The 20,389-nt window shown below is 36.5% G+C and overlaps 1 protein-coding gene across 11 annotated transcripts in view; it reads left to right on the top strand.

Annotated features, from left to right (window-relative positions):
- Cast (calpastatin) overlaps positions 1-20,389 on the top strand; it is a 109,581-nt gene that overhangs the window by 8,616 nt on the left and 80,576 nt on the right. For all 11 annotated transcript variants that reach the window (XM_039101793.2, XM_039101792.2, XM_039101791.2 and 8 more), the window contains exon 2: positions 4,630-4,692. In XM_039101793.2, the coding sequence (XP_038957721.1) occupies positions 4,630-4,692 (63 nt within the window). The remainder of the gene's footprint in view (positions 1-4,629; positions 4,693-20,389) is intronic.

Genomic DNA, 20,389 nt, shown 5'->3' with positions numbered 1-20,389 from the left:
AGTTAATATTTTTCTTCCTATTGAGTTGCAGCTCCTTCAGTGCTTCCTCTAGCTCTTCCATTGGGGTCCCTGAACTCTGTGCAATGGTTGGCTGTGAGTGTCTGTACCTGTCTTAGTGAGATGCTGTTAGAGCCTCTCAGAGGACAGCCATGCTGGGGCTCCTGTCTGCAAGCACTTTTTGACATCAGCAATAGTGTCCAGATTTGGTGTCTGTGGATGGAATGGATCCCCAGGTAGGGCAGTCACTGGTTGGCCTTTCCTCCAGTTCTGCTCCATTTTTGTCCCTGTGTTTTCTTTAGACAGGAATGATTGTTGGTTAAAAATTTTGAGATGGGTTAGTGGCCCCATCCCTCAATTGGAGACCATGTGTATCTACTGGAGGTAGTCTCTTCAGGTTCTATCTCCCTGCTCTTAACAGTTTTGGCTAATGCCATCTCCATTGGGCCCTGGGAGCCTCTCCCATCCAGGCATCTTGGACTTTTTAGTGGTTCCCCTGTCCCTTATACCCCTCCTCCCTTGCACTACATCTTTCTATTCGTTCTCCTAGCTTTCTGGACTTCTGTCTTGTCTCTTCCCATACCTGATCCTGTCCCCTTTTTCCCTCCCTCTCCACTCCCCTGTCCCACTCAGGTCCCTCCCTCCTTCTACCTGCTGTGATTATTTTATTCCCCCTTCTAAGTGGGATTAAAACATCCACACATTGGCGTTTCTTCTTGTTATGCTTCATATGGTCTATAAGTTTTATCATGGGTATTCTGAGCTTTTTGGCTAATGACTGCTTATCAATGAGTACATACCATGTATGTCCCTTTGACACTTTTTTTGTCCTTTGTCACTAGGGTGATATTTTCTAGTTCCATCCATATGCCTGCAAAATTTGTGAAGTTGTCATTTTTAATAGCTGAGTAGTATATTAATTCTTCCATTGATGGACATCTGGGTTATTTCCAGTTTCTACCTATTATAATTAGGGCTGCTACAAACATAGTAGAGCATGTGTCCTTATTATATGTTGGAGCATCTTTTGGGTTTATTCCCCGTTGTGCTGGATGTCCACATCCTCGCCCTCATTTGCTGTCACCTGAGTTTTTGATCTTAGCCTTTCTGACTGATCTGAGGTGGAATCTCAGGGTTGTTTTTAATTGCATTTCCCTGATGACTAAGGATGTTGAACATTTCTTTAGGTGCTTCTCAGCCATTCTATATTCCTCAGTTGAGAATTCTTTGTTTACCCCTCCCCCTTTTTTATTTGATTCTCTAGAGTCTAACTTCTTGAGTTCTTTGTATATATTGGATATTAGCCCTCTTTCGGATGTAGGATTGGTAAAGATCTTTTTGCAATCTATTGGTTGTTGTTTTGACATATTGACAGTGTCCTTTGTCTTACTTTTCAGTTTCATGAAGTCCCATTTATCAATTTTTGATCTTAGAGCCTGAGCCACTGGTTCAGGAAATTTTCTTCTGTGCCGACATGTTCAAGGGTCTTTCCCATTTTGTCTTCTATTAGATTCAGTGTATCTGGTTTCATGTGGAGTTCCTTGATTCACTTGGACTTGAACTTTGTACATAAATAATTTTATTTGTGTGAATTATTGTTGATGAAAACCTTTCTATTCATTTAAAATGTAATTGTTTTGATATTAAAAATGTACCAATGCCTACAATACATTTTAAAGTTGAAGTTGTAACTTAGCATTTTCAAAAGCATTAATTAAATATGACTAACTCTCTGAAAATGTTATTTGGAATCTCCAAAACTTGGGGTGTCTTGTGTCTCTCCACAGAAGAAGCTAAATGCTTGGGTGGGAATTTACATTTAAAGTACCACAAGAAAACAACTTTTAAAATGGGGAAATTGCTATCACCATGCTTTTGGGCAGAGGTCGCTAGTGACTAGGTTCACACTTACCTGATAAGCCAGAAGCAGAGTGAGGGTTTGAGAAGGGAGACTTGTACTGGAAAGAGCAACTTAAGTTTTTCCACTTGTAGATTGAAATGTCATACAGAAAATGAACAGAGAATGAGCACTCAGAAAAGTGAACAGCCTCGGCAACACTGGGAGCCATGGCAGGAATACTGGGTATTATTCCTTCTTATTCTGAAAAAAAATATGAGGTTACAGAGAGCTTGTGAATGTGCTGTCCTTGTTCTGAAGTTTCTGAGTCTGTAAAGAGACAGAGTGGACAAATCTCATTGTTGTTTTGACCATGTCAAATACATTCTTCAAACTGAGTGGCTCTTTAGAAGTGGGAAAAGAAAAGTGTTCAGACAAAAATCAATCAGCCCTAAAGCCTAGGAAAAGTTGAGAGAGCTGGGTTTCAGCAGCAGGACAGCATGAGTTCACAGGCTGAACAAAGATAAAGAAATTACTGGATTGGCTACAGCTAGGCCTTTGTCCTATTTGGGTTATAATCTACCAGGGGCCCTCTAATTTTGTACCCAATCATCTAGCTGGCTTTTTGTAATTATCTGAGGTATTGAATATATATGAGTATATATTCAATTATAAATACAGTGTCCAGCTTCTGTCTTAGTACTCTAACAAGAATGTCCTACAGCGCTAACCTCAAGATAATGGATTCACGATTTGAGGAATCTATTCTCTAGCCCTTAGTCTTTATGAAAATCGATTGTAGCTTGTATTTAGTTCTAGTGTGCATGTGAGCTTTGTAGAATTACATATTTATTACATATTTGTTTGATAACTAAGACCCAGTCTGAACATGTTGCCCAGTCTGGTTCATGTTCCTGGATTCAAGTGATCTTCCACCTTAGCCTCCCCAGTAATCCTGCATCATCACACTTGGGTTATACATGGGCTTTTAAGTGGAGTTGTTTGGTTGTTTGCTTTTTTTTTTTTTAAGATTCATCAATTACTCAGTCAGTATTGATTGCTCTTAGTTTTAGATAAACAAACCCTTGACCTGGACACATAGTGATGCTAATCTCTACAGGAAATGTTTTTCATCCAACTCTTTCTTTTTTTTTTTTTTTCTTTTTTCCTGAGCTGGGGACCAAACCCAGGGCCTTGTGCTCGCTAGGCAAGTGCTCTACCACTGAGCTAAATCCCCAACCCCTCATCCAACTCTTTCAATATGACTCATTTCAGTGGATTCCCTTCACTTATCCCTGTGAGTGCTTCCTAGTGGAGAAAGTTTGCATTCAGTAAAGCATTTCACTGAAAGTTATGCATACAAAATACAGTTAAGGAGTATTCCTGCCATGAGTTCTTATGTTTTGGTCATTTTCTTTTTCTTCTAATATATCTACTGATATGAGTAAGGGCAATATCGCCTAATGTTATCTTCCATGCTAATGTGGGAAACAACAGTCTTGAAGTAACAAACTTGCTTTGTAACTGTTGAACATTTAGTCACATGCATCCTAAACACCACCAGATTGCTATTATGCTTTATTTTCTCATTTTTTCAGTATCAAATAAGATAATGCAAAATTATTACTATCATCACTACTATTACTCTTCTTATTTGACATAACTTTTGTCTACCCATCCATGTTATAATTTTTGCCCTAGAAAATATGATATTACTTGGTTTATATTTTATTTTATTATTTTATGTTTATAAGTGTTTTATCTGTATGTCTATGCACCAAGTATAAGGCTAGTAACCAAACCAAGGTCCTCTGGAAGAGCAGCCAGTGCTCTTAACCACTGGAGCTGTTTCTAGCACCAATAATTTACTGGTTTCAGTAAAAACGATGAGGATTAAAACAAACAGAGAACCATCATTTGATTTACATTTGACTCCCTTGTCTTATTTTTCCCAGTGTCTATCATTTCTTACAGCATGTAAGAAATTAATAATCCTTTGTCTTCTCTTCCAAAGAGCATACAAATATTTCTCTCAAGATGATCAATAGACAAAACTGAATAGACTTATTTTACCTTATTTTCAAGGCAAATGAGCATATGACCTTCTTGAAGATCTGTGTTCTGCATAAAATACTTATATGTATCCCTATTATCTGGATAATCTATCCTTACTGTCTAGAAAAATAGTGATGATTCTACTCATGAACATAGTTAAAATGGAAAAACATAAATAGGAGCAGTTGGATGCATGGATTTTCCTTCACATTTTATCATTCTGTGTTGGTAAATATTGAATGGAAGAATTCTAAGAGAATTCAGAGCTGTTGGAACTTATGTTTGACCTAGAATGTTGTAGACCTCTGTCTTTATCACATGCAACCTGCTTGTGCCCATGCTAAACTGATGCTTAAGACATAGCATGGTCCTTAAAAGATCTCATCTGAGTGATAAGCAGATGTCTCCCAGACTTGTAATCAGAAACCTATGATATACAGAGGATGAGATGTCAAAATGGCATTACTGTCAAGCTTTGTATCTGGTTAATTATAGACTGATTTCCTGGCTCCAAAATTAATATCTGTCTGATCTGTCAGAGGGTTTTGAAATCCTCTGACAAATTGAGACTTCCCAGTATTCTCTAGGAAAACATCAAAGGGATGCTTGTTTCTTTTCATTTGTTTGTTTTGTTTTTTGTTTTTGCTGTTTCTTATGCGTTTAGCCTTTTGAATTAAAGAGGCAATTGTCTTAAATCGCTCTACTCTATTAAATATTATCTATTTTCTTTTATATTTTAGCATGTTAATGAAAAGAATATTGGATCATCTTCTAAACCAGCAGAAAAGAAAGGATCTGATGAGGTAATTTCTGCAATAGTTATTGCCATTTTCTTGGTGATGCTTTTAAAATTATGAATTCTGCTTTTCAATATTAATCAATAATGTAGTAAGGTGTACTTACTTGACTGTTGCAAATTTAGGGAATTTTTGTATGTCTTTATACTATTCTCTGTGTGTGTATGTGTGTTTGTGTGTAAATGTGAGTGCTATGGGTGTGCATATACCCATGTACCTAGGTGTAGATGTCAGAGGTCAGTTGCCTTCAACTGTTGTTCAGGGTCTCTGCTATTTCTGGTATGTACTTAAGGTTAGCTGATCCAGACATTTCCAGGGATTCTCCTCTCTCTGCCTCTCATCTCTCTGTAGAAGCCTGCAATTACACACACACACACACACACACACACACACACACACACACACACACACAGTATATATATATATATATATATATATATATATATATATACATATATATATATATATATCAAACTTTTCATGAGTTTTGGAGACTTGAACTCAAGTCTTCATGCTTGCACGGCAAGTTCTTTTACCTGTTGCATGTAGCTTTTGCTACTCTGCCTAATATCCGGGAATAGTCTACCAGCCCCCGCCCAAAGAATATTGAATCCACAGATGAAAAACACAGACACACATTGCCCAATTTCAACCTGCCTTATTGCTCAACTGCTAGGCACTACCAATATACTGTGGCTAGTGTGCTCTCTATTAATACTAATATAATTATTAATACTCTTAGCTCATCACTTCTCAACCTGCCCTAGCTTCAGTTGCTCAGTTGCCTCTAGTCCCAGCCCAAACTCCAACCTCCTGCCTGGAGAGAAGCATGGTAAACACTCCTTCTCTTTCCTCTCATTGTGCCTGATAGCTTGCCCATGGGGACCTGGGGAATTTCCGCCTATTCCTTCCACCTAGCAATTGGCCCATGACATCTTTACTGATAGATGAAGAACCAGTTGGGGAACAGTTGGGAATCAGAACCACTCCTACATTTACCCACTGAGCTACTTTCCCAGTCTTGAAAAACTTACCTTTAACTATGATTTGATTCAAGAATGTTAATGGGAAATCATGAAAATAAAATCTTCATAGTAATCCTCAGAGTGGAACCTTTTTAGACAATTTCAGTTTACAAACAGAGCTCAGTTTTGGATGTCTTCCTGTGACTTGGTAACTTTTGTTGGTGAGCATGGCAAATATAGAAGGAAGGTGAATGTAATGGCAGGAGGGGACATGTTTTCATGTGAGTGTACCATGATGGCCTAGGTTAATAGATCATTCAGGATTGGAAACAAAAGCAAGAGAACTATTTTTATCTGCATCAGTTCAGTTGAGACACTGAAAGAATAAATTTTCCTGTTTTGAGATGTGTGTGTGTGTGTGTGTATGTGTGTGTGTGTGTGTATGTGTGTGTGTGTGTGTATGTGTGTGTGTGTGTGTATGTGTGTGTGTGTATGTGTGTGTGTGTGTGTATGTGTGTGTGTGTGTGTGTGTGTGTATGTGTGTGTGTGTGTGTATGTGTGTGTGTGTGTGTATGTGTGTGTGTATGTGTGTGTGTGTATGTGTGTGTGTGTGTGTGTGTGTGTGTGCTTTCTTCTTGTGAATTTATGCTTTGAGCTATTACTAGCTCCCCATTGTGAGCTACCAGTGCTGACCTAGTTCACTATGGAGGTATCCTGTGATAATTATGTTGTCCAAAGGGTACTGGGTTTGCATTTCTGTCTTGTTACCAATTTTTAGAGAATTGAATTTACTAAACCTTAAGGTTCTTTTGGAGAAGAGTTTATAGTTGTGGAAGTGGTTCGTGGCTAAGTTGTACACAAAAAATTTTAGGGAAGCATTGCACCCTGTCTTCTGCTATGGTGAATATTCTCAGTGGACCTCATCACTTTTACTTATAAGAAATTGTCTCACTTCCCATTATTAGTGACTATATGACCCAAAAGACTGGATATATAAAATGCATAAGTGGCTATCTTGTTTTTTGTTTTCATTATCAATATTGCACAGGTATTTTTATAAATTGACACTATGTTTCTGCTCATTACCTGCAGTTCTGGAACATTCAGTACGTAAGGAGGCTGTACTTATTTCTTGTCAACTTTCTACCTAAGTCTATAAAAATGTACTTCAGAGTATTTCTGTTTTTTTTTAAGAATTATTTATTTATTTATTTTATGACTACACTGTAGCTGTCTTTAGTCACAACACAAGAGGGGATCAGATCCCATTACAGATGATTGTGAGCCACCATGTGGTTGCTGGGAATTGAACTCAGGACGTCTGGAAGGGCAGGCAGTGCTTTTAACTGCTGAGCCATCTCTCCAGCCCAAATATTTCTTTTTATTACATTTTAACATTTATTAAATGTGTGTGTGTGCTTGTGTGTGTGCGCGCGCGCGCGTGTGTGTGTGTGTGTCTCTGTGTAGGTCACAGATATGACAGTGTGTGTATGGAGGTTAGCAGACAATTTTTTCAGAAGTCAGTTCTACCCTGTGGGTCCCAGAGGTCAAGCTTAGGTTACTATGCACTACAGCAAGAACCTTGACCCAATGAACCATACTGATCCTAATTTTCAATGTTCTGACCATAGACATTTGTGTTGAAAATTCTTCTTTCTGTGGAATGAATATTTTTAAAAATAAAAAGGAAAAGTAAGATTTCATTCTATTTTCTTTGAAATATATAATAAATTCCCATATAAAAACACACACCTTTTTTTCTATGAAAGTATCTTCTAGGGCCACTTAGAGGCAGGGTAGGTTATTGAGTCTTGGTTGGTTGCTGTTGGTTGTGGTTTGCTAAGTAGTTGTGGACAAAGGAGAAAGAACAGGAAGGAAATATTTGATATCCTGATGGAAAAGATCAAACTTGCCCAAACAAACTCTATATCCCTAATCAGAGGAAAGTTATCTAAGGATAATATCACCCCTTTTCCCCCTCTATCCTTTTTTTCTCTCTCATCTTGTGTTAGGGGGTTGAAAGGGTAGAAAAGGGAGACAAAAGAACCCACAAAGTAGCAAACACCAGCTACAATTTATCATGTTGCATTTCACATGCAAACCTTGAAGGTAGAACTGGATAAAAGCCTGTGAGAATTCCTGTACATCGTTGTTAAGAATTCATCACATTTTTCTCAGATGTAGGGACATTCTAAGACCAACAGACACATGGGCTGAGAAGGCCAAAATAGATCCAGAGTCCAGGAAAAGCAAAAACATTTAACACCAGCATCTTTAAATACAGTGGAAGGAAGAAGTCTCCCAAAACCTGTAATCAAATCTATTTAAGGTATTCGACTGACCCATCTGGCCACAATTGGGAAGTATAAGCTTTTTAGAAATTTACTTTAGTGATGTCCTGAAAAGTAAATTTAAAGACAACATGAAAGGATATGATCTTTCAGAGACAAGTTTAGTGATAGATGTGTTCTGTAACAAAAGAGCTATGTAGGTAGCATTAAAGGGAAGTGGACATTTATATGTTTATCTTGTCTGAATAACCTGGCTAGCCTTTTCTTCCTCATCATTATTTACTTCTCCTTCTAACATTTGTAAATCTATTATTGAATGATTCATGTTTCTGATACTATTTTTTTTAACAAAGTCAGTGTTTTTATTTAAAATCGGAGAATTAATATATACTGCTACAAAAATTTGTGTATATTTTTAAATTAATGTTATATATTCACAGTTGTTAAATATATTGACTTTTATTAACTGTTTAAAAGTACTGCATTTAAATATAATTATTTGAAAACAAATTTAAAGGAACCAGTATCATCTCTACAATCTAAAACCCAGAAATATGGCTACCTCTATATCTTTTTGCATTTACCTATGTCTTTGTAATACCACCATATATCCATTTTAATGGAGGACTGGCTTCAAGGCCAACTATGACTAATAAACTCCATGGATATTCACATTCTTTTATGTGAACATAATGTAACTTAGGATGTCCACTTAATCTAAGTCCTTCCATAATCCTCTATTACCTCTAGAATATTAAAAATGCTCAGTACAGGGATTGGGGATTTAGCTCAGTGATAGAGCGCTTGCCTAGGAAGCGGAAGGCCCTGGGTTCGGTCCCCAGCTCCGAAAAAAGAACCAAAAAAAAAAAAAATGCTCAGTACAAAGTTAATGTCATTGGAATAGTTGTTGTGGTATATTATTTATGGAAAAATAATAAGGGGAACATACCTATGTTCTATACATCTGTAATTTCCCTGAATATCTGTGGTCCATGATTGGTTGACTCCATATATAAGGACAACTGTATGTTTAATGAAATACCATTTTCTAAGCAAAGACAAGAATGGAGCATCATTAATAGGGTATGGACTAGAAATTAGTAATAATTTACTTTGATGAAGATCAATCTTTTCCAGTCAAAATAAAGAAGAGTCATCAACAGGATGTAGTAGCATCATGGACCTATGCGCACTGAGGAGAAAGGGGTTGGAGGATTGACCCTGATTTATATAGCTAGGTTCCTGGCCAATCATGGAAAGATTTTGTCTAAAATACTTTTGGGCAGGATTCCTGCATTATTATCAAATCCTGGTGTGGACTTCTAAATATTATTTTATGGTATATGTCAACTCAAGAGTCCATGCTGACTGCGGATCATTCATTATGGCTTGCGATCTCATGTTTCATTGTCAAATGGGGCATAGTATGTTAGAGATGTGCCAAGATCAGTCTCACTTGGCTTTCCTGCACACTAGTGCCCAATACCAAATCCACTTAAACTCAGGTTCTGATTTTTATATTCAGAATTCCCAATTTTAGTTTTTTTTTTAGTTGTGTGTATCTTTGTGTGCACACGCATGTTTCTATGAATGTATAGAAGTATGCAGGTGCCTATGTACCCGTGTGCATATGAAGGCCAGAAGTCAACTTTTAGTGTTATCCCTCAGAAGTGGTCTAAGCTTACTACCATACCTAATGCTCAAAAGGAAAAGTTTTACTAACTTACCTCTATCTCTAGCACCCGCCCATGCTCATGTTTAATTCTAAATTTAATTCTAAATTTTATTCACAGTGTAGAGTGTTTTTAATGTTATTTTGGGGGCGGGGAGAAAGCAGAGTTATGTGAATGTAAGCATACTTTCCTATTTAGTTTCCCCCAACAAAGTGAATCAACAAAAAATTATTGTGGATATGTTTGATTTTGCCTCAAGGTTCTGCAGAGAAGGTGACAGATGCAGCTCCATTCTGGTATATTAGGTGACTTATTTGTTTCTTTTGTTGTCTTAGTCCTTGTACACCAGTGTCTTAATTTTGTCTTCAAAGTTTAAACATTCATAAATATACCCCCTTTGTGATTTTTAAATATATTTTTCCTAGCATGTTTGATTTAAAAATGTGTCTCTTTGTTGTACATACTTTAGCTCCTCTTTCTCTAGTGGTGCTAGGGATTGAACCCAGAAATTTATACAGTTTGATAAGTACTGTACCACTCAGCTGTATTTCTACACCTCTCTTTTCTTGATTATATTGAAGCAAACTGCCTCAAGCTGTCTGTAACCTCCCTATAGTGCAGACAAATCCTCTTTTGCTTCCATTCATGTAATACTGAAATTTGATGTGCTAATTATCTGCTTCCAGACAATCCTCTTTTCCAGTTGATAGTTATATTGCACTATTAGTTGTTCTGAAATTGGTCCTTACTGTTTGTAAATTTCTGTTTGTAAATTATGCTCTTTGCAACTTAAAATACAGGTTTAAATGTTATGTTTTACTTGTTTGTGATTCTCTTGTCTTTTATCTCCACTCCAGTCTCCCTGTTATCTTTTTATGTCAGTTATGGTGGCAATACCATTGTGTTTAACAGGACATATACTCTTTCTTCTTGTGCTGTTATTATGTTATGCAATGTTCAGTCTTTTTATCTTCAGGATAAAAATTTCTAACTCCCTTTCTCTAGTATTTTTTTAAGTTTCCCCTTTGTCTTTACTCAAGATTAAATAGACCATTGTCGATCCTTGGAGCTTGACAGTGATATGAGTACACTGCTTTAATTCTGTTCCCTGTGTGTGTTCTTACGTTTTACCTTCTCTGTCGAACGCCTTTTTGGCAGGGAGTATTCAGACCCTGCTAAAATTCCATTTTCTAATGGGATTTTTACTCTGCATGAATCATGTATGAAATAAAATGCAGGGAGGAACTTCATTCCTATTACAGAAAGCCACAGCGAGTTAAAATGTAGAGACCACTGATCATGGGTTACCCAACCCCAACTGATACATATAACAACCTTTACAACTAAGGCTCAGGGACTATCAGAGAAGAAGGGCTAAAAAGATTGTGAGAGCCAGAGGACCAGGATGGGACATCTATTTCAAGGTAGTGTATTCTACATATGAAAGGGAAGGTTGCACTCATGAAACCTCAAAAATATTCTCCCAAACAAGGCCTGAAAAGTGACATTAATTGTCATGGTGTTCTTGTTAGTTTATGTCAAAAAGTAATTTGGCTAAAGTAATTTGGTAAGACTCTCCATTGAGGAAATTCCTTTATAAGATTTGCTTATAGGTAAGTCTGTTTGACTTCTTGATTAATGGTTGATGTAGGAGGGCCTATCCCAGCGTGGATAGTACCAACTCTGAACATCTGGGCCTGAGTTGTGTTAAGAAAGCAAGGTGGTATGCAGCATTTTTTACATGGTCTATTTCATTCCTATCTCCAGGTTTCTATCTTGAGTTCCTGCCCTGACTTCCCTCAGTGAAGGGAAATGAAAAAAAAAAAAAACCTTTTCTTCCCAAGTTGCTTTTTGGGCATGGTATTTTAAAATAGTAATTGAAATCCTAACTAAGACATATACCAATGTTGATGGGGGAATCCTTACAAGGCCCCTAGATGATGAACTATGGACAATTAATACTCAGAGAGAGAGAGAGAAAGAGAGAGAGAGAGAGAGAGAGAGAGAGAGAGAGAGAACATATATGAATTAATCACTCTTCTCCAGGGATAATAGATTATCCTGTCCTAAGTGGTCAGAGCTGAACTGTTATACAGTGCACACTAAATTGACGCAACGGGGTTATATATTTGTGTGTGTGTGTGTATTTGTATGTATATCGACATGTATATGTATAAATGTATATAAGCATGTATATATGTAAATATATGTATTAATCAGGCTTCTCTAGTGCAACAAAACTTATAAAATGAACACGTAAGGGGATTTATTGGAATGGCTTTCAGGTTGCAGTCCAGCTAATCTAACAATGACTGTCTGAACAGAAAGCCTAAGAATGCAGAAGTTGCTCTGTCCATGAGCTGGATGTGTCAGCTGGTCTACAGTAGATGGTAAAATTCCAAAGTAGTAGACTGTAATGCTAGTGAAGGAACGGACTTGCTAGCTGGTTGAAGGAAAGCAGGCAAAGAACAAAACCTTCCTTCTTCCCTGTCCTTATGTAGGCTTCTAGCAGAGGGTGTGGCCCAGATTAAAGGTCCATCTTTCTGCCTCAAGATCCAGATTAAAGGAATGAGTCTTCCTGTTTCAAGATCCGGATTGTAAGTGAATCTACCTACTTCAAATTAAGCAAAATTCCCTCATAGATGTGCCCTGCATTTTGGGATTTTAAAAGTTCTAAATGTAGTCAAGTTGACAACCAAGAATAGCTATCATTATGTGTGTGTGCCTATGTGCGTGTGTGTGTATGTATGTATGTATGTATGTATGTATGTATGTTTGTATGTATATATATATGTGTGTGTATATGTAAGTGTATACATACATATATATTTAGAAAGTAGTCATTAATTTAAGATGAGAGACATAAGAAGAAAAGGAGAAATTATATAAATATAGTATTCATGTATGAAATTCTCAAAAATTTTTAAAATTAAATTCAAAAACAATTCTGCACTAAAATACAAAGACCATACTCCATAGACTTTCATATTATGGTTGTCACAATTCTGTAATTTGTTTCTGTAGCTCCGTATTTTTCTTTTTCTTCCTTATACTTTATCACTCAAAGTCATATAGCATCATGGACCTCCGTGGTATAGCTAGGGTCCTTCCTCCTTGCAGATGGCAAGTGAAGGAAGCTGAGTCAGAGTACAGGGACAGCCAGCAGAGGGCAGCATCTCCAGACTCCTTGACAGCTCAAAGCCAGATGACACTGGAGTTCTTTGCAGATTTATACCCAGAGACTGATAAACAGGAAAAGAAGTAGGAGAAGGAGAAAAGAAGGAGGAGGAAGAGGAGGAGGAGGAAGAGGAAGAAGAAGAGGAGGAAGAAGAGGAGGAAGAGGAGGAGGAGGAGATAAAACAATAGAAACATTGCAAGAATAATTATAGCACTATAATTGAACCTGCCTGCCCTTTAAAAAGGCATATTTTTTCTGGATAATATTTTCAAATAATATGCTCTCATTTCCTGTTACTTAATGTAGTGACTATTAGTATGCAACTGATTTAACAAACATGCCAAAGCCTAAATATTTTAGCAAGGGATTATAAATCATGGTCCACCAAATCTAAGGTGGTGTTAATTAACATGAATAGGTTAAAGGCAAATAAGAAAATAATATAGGAAAATATGAGCAACCTTGTTTTATATTGATTTTAAGGTGTATATTAATTCCTAGAGTAATGAAGCAAGAAATGCATGACTTTAGAACAATAAAATTCAACAATTATCTGATGTTTTTCCATTATTGACATAATTGGAAAGCCATTTTTCACTGCCTTCACACTACAAAATACCTCTACCTGCCTCCCCCTAGGTTATTTTCACTAAAACTAATATTATTTGCTCCTGTGTTTACCCAGATAGGAATCTGAGTAACTTTGGCAGTTTTAATGAAAAGGTATACCTTTTTTCCTTTTTTTTAAGAAGATAAGCATTTGATTTACCTTTGAGAATATTCAGATAGTGTATTACATTTGTTCAGATAGTTCAACAAACAGATCCAACATCATTTTCAACAGTTATTTACATCATTTCAACAGTTATTTGATCATGTTAGTTTCCAAATTAAACCTTTGAAAGTTTCAAGAGTCAATCAGATACAAAAGTTTGTGTACTCAAAACTGTCAGGTAGAGATCCCGTCAGTCACTTGCTGTTCATGGCATGCTAGAGTCAGCATCTCCCCAGTTGAAGACTCAGGGACAGTTTATGTGCTTTAAGTGGGGAAGTGGACCAATATCTCCACACACTTATAGTCACTCTATGTGGAGATGGAAAGAGAATTTTTGGGTTGTACCTGGGAACTCACCAACTTCTTTGCAATGAGGCAGATGCATCATTACTGGGTGTCTCGGTATAAACTTAAAACCTGCTTGTTCTTTTATTATATATTCTTCATATCCATCACTGCAATAATGATTAACTAAAAGTCACCGATAATGCATTAATGTTTCATTAAGATAGATAGATAGATAGATAGATAGATAGATAGATAGATAGATAGACAGACAGACAGACAGACAAACAATAACTTTAAGTTAGAGTCATTTAACTAAAGGCAATCCAGATTTGAATTTTCTTCTCCATGATCCTGATGCCTTTCATGTTCCCTTTCTTGTTTTGAGTCTGAATCCATACCTACCTAAATGTGTTCTGTCTGTGTGTCTCTGTCCCTAACAAAGAGTTTTTCATTACTTTAGGTCAGGGGCATGGAAGAATACATAATTTATTGAACAGCACAAAAAGTATCCCATGGTGGGAAGGGATGGGATACTTCACAGAAATCTTTAACAGATTTTCACAAGAGATTGACTGATTCCAACTTATCAGACAAAATACAACACTATAAACATCATTGTTCACCAGCCATTGTCCACAGTTGTTCAACTCTTATGGTGGTTTTTACATGGTTGCTTTCAGCCTCTATATTTGCTGCTTTCAACTATGCATTACTCTGGGTCAGGGGCATGGAAGAGAACATAATTTAAGATTACAGCTGTGCTGTAGCTTAACTTGATTAACTTGATTAACTTAAAAGTTGATTACTTGGAAATCCAAGGCAAGTAAGGTTGTTACATTGTCCCTTAAAGACAGAGTACACAGTAGGATAGCAGTCTTTAGTGGTAAATGACCTCAAAGTGATCTTCAGTTACCAGGTCCAGCAAAAGTTCCAGTCTCTTAGAATGTAAGAAATGTTTTCATTATACTTCATTGTTACAGTATTTAATCCCTCGTGAGATTTATTAAAATTCTTAGATTGTTACATTTATAGTTACCATAAAATTGGGAAATATTTTGACCATATTTTCTTTAAACTCCTTGTTTCTATACATCCCACCTTTTCTTGGAAGTTGGCAGTTACATGTGAACTAGCAGCTTGACTTTGCCCCACTGTTGCCTGTGGCTGCTCTTTGGCTTTACCCCCGGATTAATACATGTGGATGTGTCTTCCCTTTCCCTCACTAATGGTCATGGATGCTCCTGGTACTTTCCTCTTACCTTTTTGCTCTGTAGGGTCTTTTGGGATATTTTCTGCTGCCATATTTCCAAGTCTTTTCTAATGAGTTCTTAATTTTACTTGCTTTAGTTTTCATTACAGACCCATTATGTTTGCTTGTAGATACTTGACTCATATCTTTATTATACATACCATCATGTCTTTCCTTAGCACATTTAAAACATTTTTTATTTCAGAAGAATTATAGATTCATAGGAATGTGGAATGCTTCAGCAGCATAAATATTGAGTCCTGTTATATACACAAAACTAGAGAATTGATTTTTATACATCATGTAAACATTGTTCTGGCCATGTTGTTATATGTTTAGATCTGTGTATCTAGCAGCACAATCAAAATTCTGGTGTAGGACATGCCAGGTGCCTACTCAACATTTAGGGAATTAGGCCAAAGTGGAACATGCATCAGAAGATCAAAGACTGATGATCTCTGGCCTTATAATTTATGCTGATAAGCACTGGTTTCTTTTCTCTCTGGCTCAAGCTTCCTCTCACTGGCCAGGCAATAGGCTTGGAACTCATTAACTCTTCATGAATTGGAGAAAAAAGAAAGGAAAAGGAAAAAAGTCTTTTATACAAGTAACACACACACACACACACACACACACACACACACACACACACACACACACTGGTTGGGCCTGACAACCTGTCGCATCAACACCACATGTGTTCATGTATACTTATATGCATACAGTATAACTACACACACACAGGCACACATATGCGCGTGCACACACACACACACACACACACACACATACACACACACACAATAACTTTAGCCTTTCCAGGATGACTTCTGACTGGGACACAAGACACATAGTCTCAGAATGTATGAAGAATGATGCTATGTTTTATTTTGTCTTTGCATGTCTTGTCTTAGCTTTTTATTAAACTTCCAGATAGTGTCTTGTTCATATAACTTTTTTAACCATATTTATTCCCTTTAATGACATTAAGTATGTTTTGGGAAAGATTATATATTCTGCAAATAATCCTAGGGGTCTCCACAACTGCTTCTCATTTTTCCATGGTTCCTAGAGGACATTTTCTAAATATAACTCCACTATAGTTACCTTCCTGAAGTACTTTGAGAGTAGTCAACTAGTGGACACCTAGATGTCATCTTGTGAGAACACAGACATAAACATTGCATTTCCTACCTTCTATGACATTGTTTATCCCAAAGGCAAAGAATATTTCAATTCATACTTTTATAGCAGGCATTTCAAGAAGTTAAATAATATTAGTCTGGCTTCTGCTGAGTCTTAAAAATTAATCAAAACCAAATTATCATGTTATACAATAAAATGTTTACTGCCCATATATGTAGAGTACCCATATATGTTATGTTTTCTAATCAGTGTCTTGGCAGCCCATACATATTCAATTTTGTCAATTTTTGTGGAGTTATCTCATAAGCCACTTATGAGTCCTTTGACTCAACTTCCCTCTTTCACTTCCCATCTGGAGGGAAGGGCTCTGGCTGCACCATAGAGGTCCATGATGCTATATGACTTTGAATGATAGAGTATAGGGAAGAAAAAGAAAAATAAGGAGGTACAGAAACAAATTACAGAATATGAAAGTCTATGGAGTATGGTTTTTGTATTTTGATGTAGAATTATTATTTAGATTGTGAGGTATAGAATGCACATGTTGCTTTTTTTGAAACACATTTATTCAAAGGATACTAGATATGAAGTTATTCATAAATGTGCATTTTATTTTCCTTCTTATTGCCTTTATTTTCTTTTTTTACAATTAAATAGTCTAATAAGAAACTAGAAAAGTCAAAGAAATATTCTTCTCAAATCTCTTAAACTGAAAATATAGCTCAGTTAATAAGATCCTAGTCTAACTTACACAAGGATGTTGTGTGGGCCTTGGATAATATTCCTATCTAAAAGTCAGAAATAATGAATATATATATATACATATATAAATATGGATACTTTTTTATACTGACTTTTCTCAGTGTGAAATACAAACAATGTGTTTTAATTTTAGGATATAGTTCATTAGAACATTTTATCCTGCCATTTGTCATAATATAACTCCGTCTCATGGGTATGTAGAGGAGACAGTCTGAAGCTGACATCCTGCACTTAGTACCTATGACCATAAAAAAGTTATTTATCCTATACCTCAGTCTTTTCAGCTTTAAAATGGAGATAACTGTAGTAGCAGATTTGTCAGCTAATGTCAAGGTTTAAAGCTTTTGCATTTGGTCCTCAGAACACTGCATGCACTCAGAATGCTGTTTTCTTAGATTTTTTTATTGGAAGAGTGCCATTATTTTCTTTTTGTAGAATAATTGCCTGGCACATCATAAGTATTCAATATTCCCAAGTACTGCATATTCTGTTTTCAATTTTTCATGTTACAGTAGTTCACATTTGAATAAAAATGTACTTGCTTTTATTTTTCTAAGACGTTTTTCTCAGTATAATTATGTCTTTGAGATCTATTGCTAAATCACCTCTATATGGGTTGTGTGACTCATTACACATTCTCTGTTGAACCATAAGAAAGGAGGTAGCCACTGCACTGGGAGTGACATTTTTGGAAGGGTTTCACTTTTATGAAACTTGCTTTTTGAAACACTCCTTATATATTATTTATATACTACTCTTCAGGCAACATTATGAAAATTACAAATATTCACTTACTTTGTGTATGTTTAGTGTGCTAAACTGACTGTTGTTTGATAAAATGTTTGTAGTAGTATAATAGTTTGCACAATGTTATGGTGTACTCTCCCACTGAAATTAATATTTTTGTTTTCTAAGAAAAAAGCAGCAACTTTGAGGAGTAGTCAGCCTCCCAGACCACATGTTGGTAGAGCAGTCACAGCCACCAATGTCAGTCATTCCTGAATCCAAGAAAGCCTTTGATCCTCATTGCTTTACAAGGAAGGCATCTGTGGGTAGGGCACAGAGGGAAAGCAGCAAGCATGCATACATACACCTCAGGATGCCTTCAAGGGCACACTTCCTCTAAAACTCCCTAAACAGTATCACCAATTGGTTCAAGTCTTGGAGCCCACAGGAAGCATTTATCACTTAAACAGCCACATAGTTGCTTGTTTATTAGTTTTGATAATTGATTGAAAGGCCATTACTCACAAAAATTATTGGATATCATACTGTTTCTGTGTTGGAAGAGAGGATGAGCTTCTCTTTTAGAAAATAAATTTATTTATGTGTTTGTTAGCTCCTGTGTGAGCTTTTGTGCATCATGTATGTGCAGGTGCCCTCAGAGGCAAGGAGTGTTAGAAGTACTAGAACTGGAGTTACAAGCAGTTGATAGCTGACATGAGTGGGAACTTGAACCCAGGTTTAAGAGCAATATGGGCTCTTACCCACTAAGCTATTACTGATTTAAAAATCTAGTAAAACCATTTATGGTATAATTATTGCTATACTAACACTATATAATGTGTTTTATAACTATTATTATAATAAATATCTGTAGATAGTCTTGGGCTTTTGCATATATTGCAGGTGAACGATTGTTCTCTGGATTCTTTAGAAAATTATTCAAATCTCTCACATGATCATTCTTCACACCAGGTTCTCTGCTAAGTGTTGTTTATAATTATCTTATAAGATCCATTCATAACATTGATTTATTTATTCCTCTATTACTTAGGAAACAATGACTCAAGAGTTAGGTTACCTTAATGAGCTCCCCAAGCCAGTAAGATGGAGGTAGGATTGGCCTGGGTTTCCGGAGTAGTCTGTGATGACGCGTTCCATAAACGCAGAGTCTCTTCTTGTAATAGTAACACCTCTGAGCTTTGCAACTTATAAAGGGATTACTGAAACATCACCATTCAACTCAAATGATCACTGTAGCTAGTAGTTTGGAATGCATACAATTTTCCTATTAATCCTATTGCAGTTCTGTGGCTGATTATGTACAAGATTATTTGAAACATTGTATATCTCATAATTCCCTACACAGCATTTTATGTAAATATCTTTTCTTTAAAACTGATGGTTATCACATGAAGTTTGTTAATCTTTTAATTTATGCCATTTGTTTGATGAATGATTGATACTTTAGCTTCTCCAAAATTCTCAAGGTACTTGGCAAAAAAGGAATCCAAACTTTGAAATGTTTGACTAAGGAAGCAGTACTTCTTCAGTGAGCATTAGTGTTGTAGAGTCCCCAACATTAGCAATAAAGGCTAAAACAGTGCAGTTCTCAAAGTCAAACAGCCCTATATTTAAGACTCATAGTCTTTCAATGTTCTTTGCGATTCTTACTGGCTGACAGAAGAGAGATTTGAAAAGGTCTATAGATACACCCAAAATGGTAAATTTGGGCAATAATAGCCCTAGCCTAATATTACAGATGCAACATCTTTTTAACTGACTCTTGAGTATCAAAATAGCTTGTATGGAATGTCTTTATAGAAAATTTTGCTGTTAGAATATAGTAGTCAAAGTTATTTCTGATTAGAATCTACCCTGGATCGTTTAGGATACAAATGAATTTCTTCAGGGAGAGTGTGATGGTTTGTATATGCTTGACAGAGGGAGTGACATTATTAGAAAGGATGGTCATGTTGGAGATGTGTCCCTGTGGGCATGGGCTTTAATTCCCTTGTCCTAACTGTCTGGAAGCCAATCTTCCCCTAAGGGCCTTCAGATGAAGATGTGGAACTCTGAGCTCCTCCTGCACCACTGCCATGCCTTGATAATAATGGACTGAACCTCTCAACCTGTAATCCAGCCCATTTAAATGTTGTCCTTATAAGAGTTGCATTGGTCATGGTGTCTGTTCACAGCAGTAAAGCCCTAACTAAAACAGACAGTAAATAGCTAAAAGATAACTCACAAGAATTAAGCAGAAGGAAACTAAAGCTTTGTTGCCTGGAATACTCCACAGCAGTACAGGGAACATCTCCAGTTAAATCCTGCTACAACCACAGCTCAACATTTAGTTGAGGACCTTATACCAGAAACTTCTGCCATCAAATCCATTTTGTAGCATTTCTGCCTTTATGGATAGAGGCATCCTTACATTGTTCATTTCCAAGCTCATCTTAACAATGACAAAAAAGGTTTATTTTTATTTACATGAATGTGTGTGCCTGGATATAGGTGAGTGGGAGCCCTCAGAAGGCAGAAGGTGTTGGACATGCTGTTATAAGCAATAGCTAATTGCCTGGTGTGGGCTACTAAGAACCAAACTCAGGTGTCCTTGAAGAGGTTAAGCACTCTTAACCTCAGCCTTCTCTGA

This window comes from Rattus norvegicus, chromosome 2 (assembly GCF_036323735.1).
Source record: "Rattus norvegicus strain BN/NHsdMcwi chromosome 2, GRCr8, whole genome shotgun sequence".
Lineage (NCBI taxonomy): Eukaryota > Metazoa > Chordata > Mammalia > Rodentia > Muridae > Rattus > Rattus norvegicus.
This window is presented reverse-complemented; position numbering and strand designations above follow the sequence as displayed.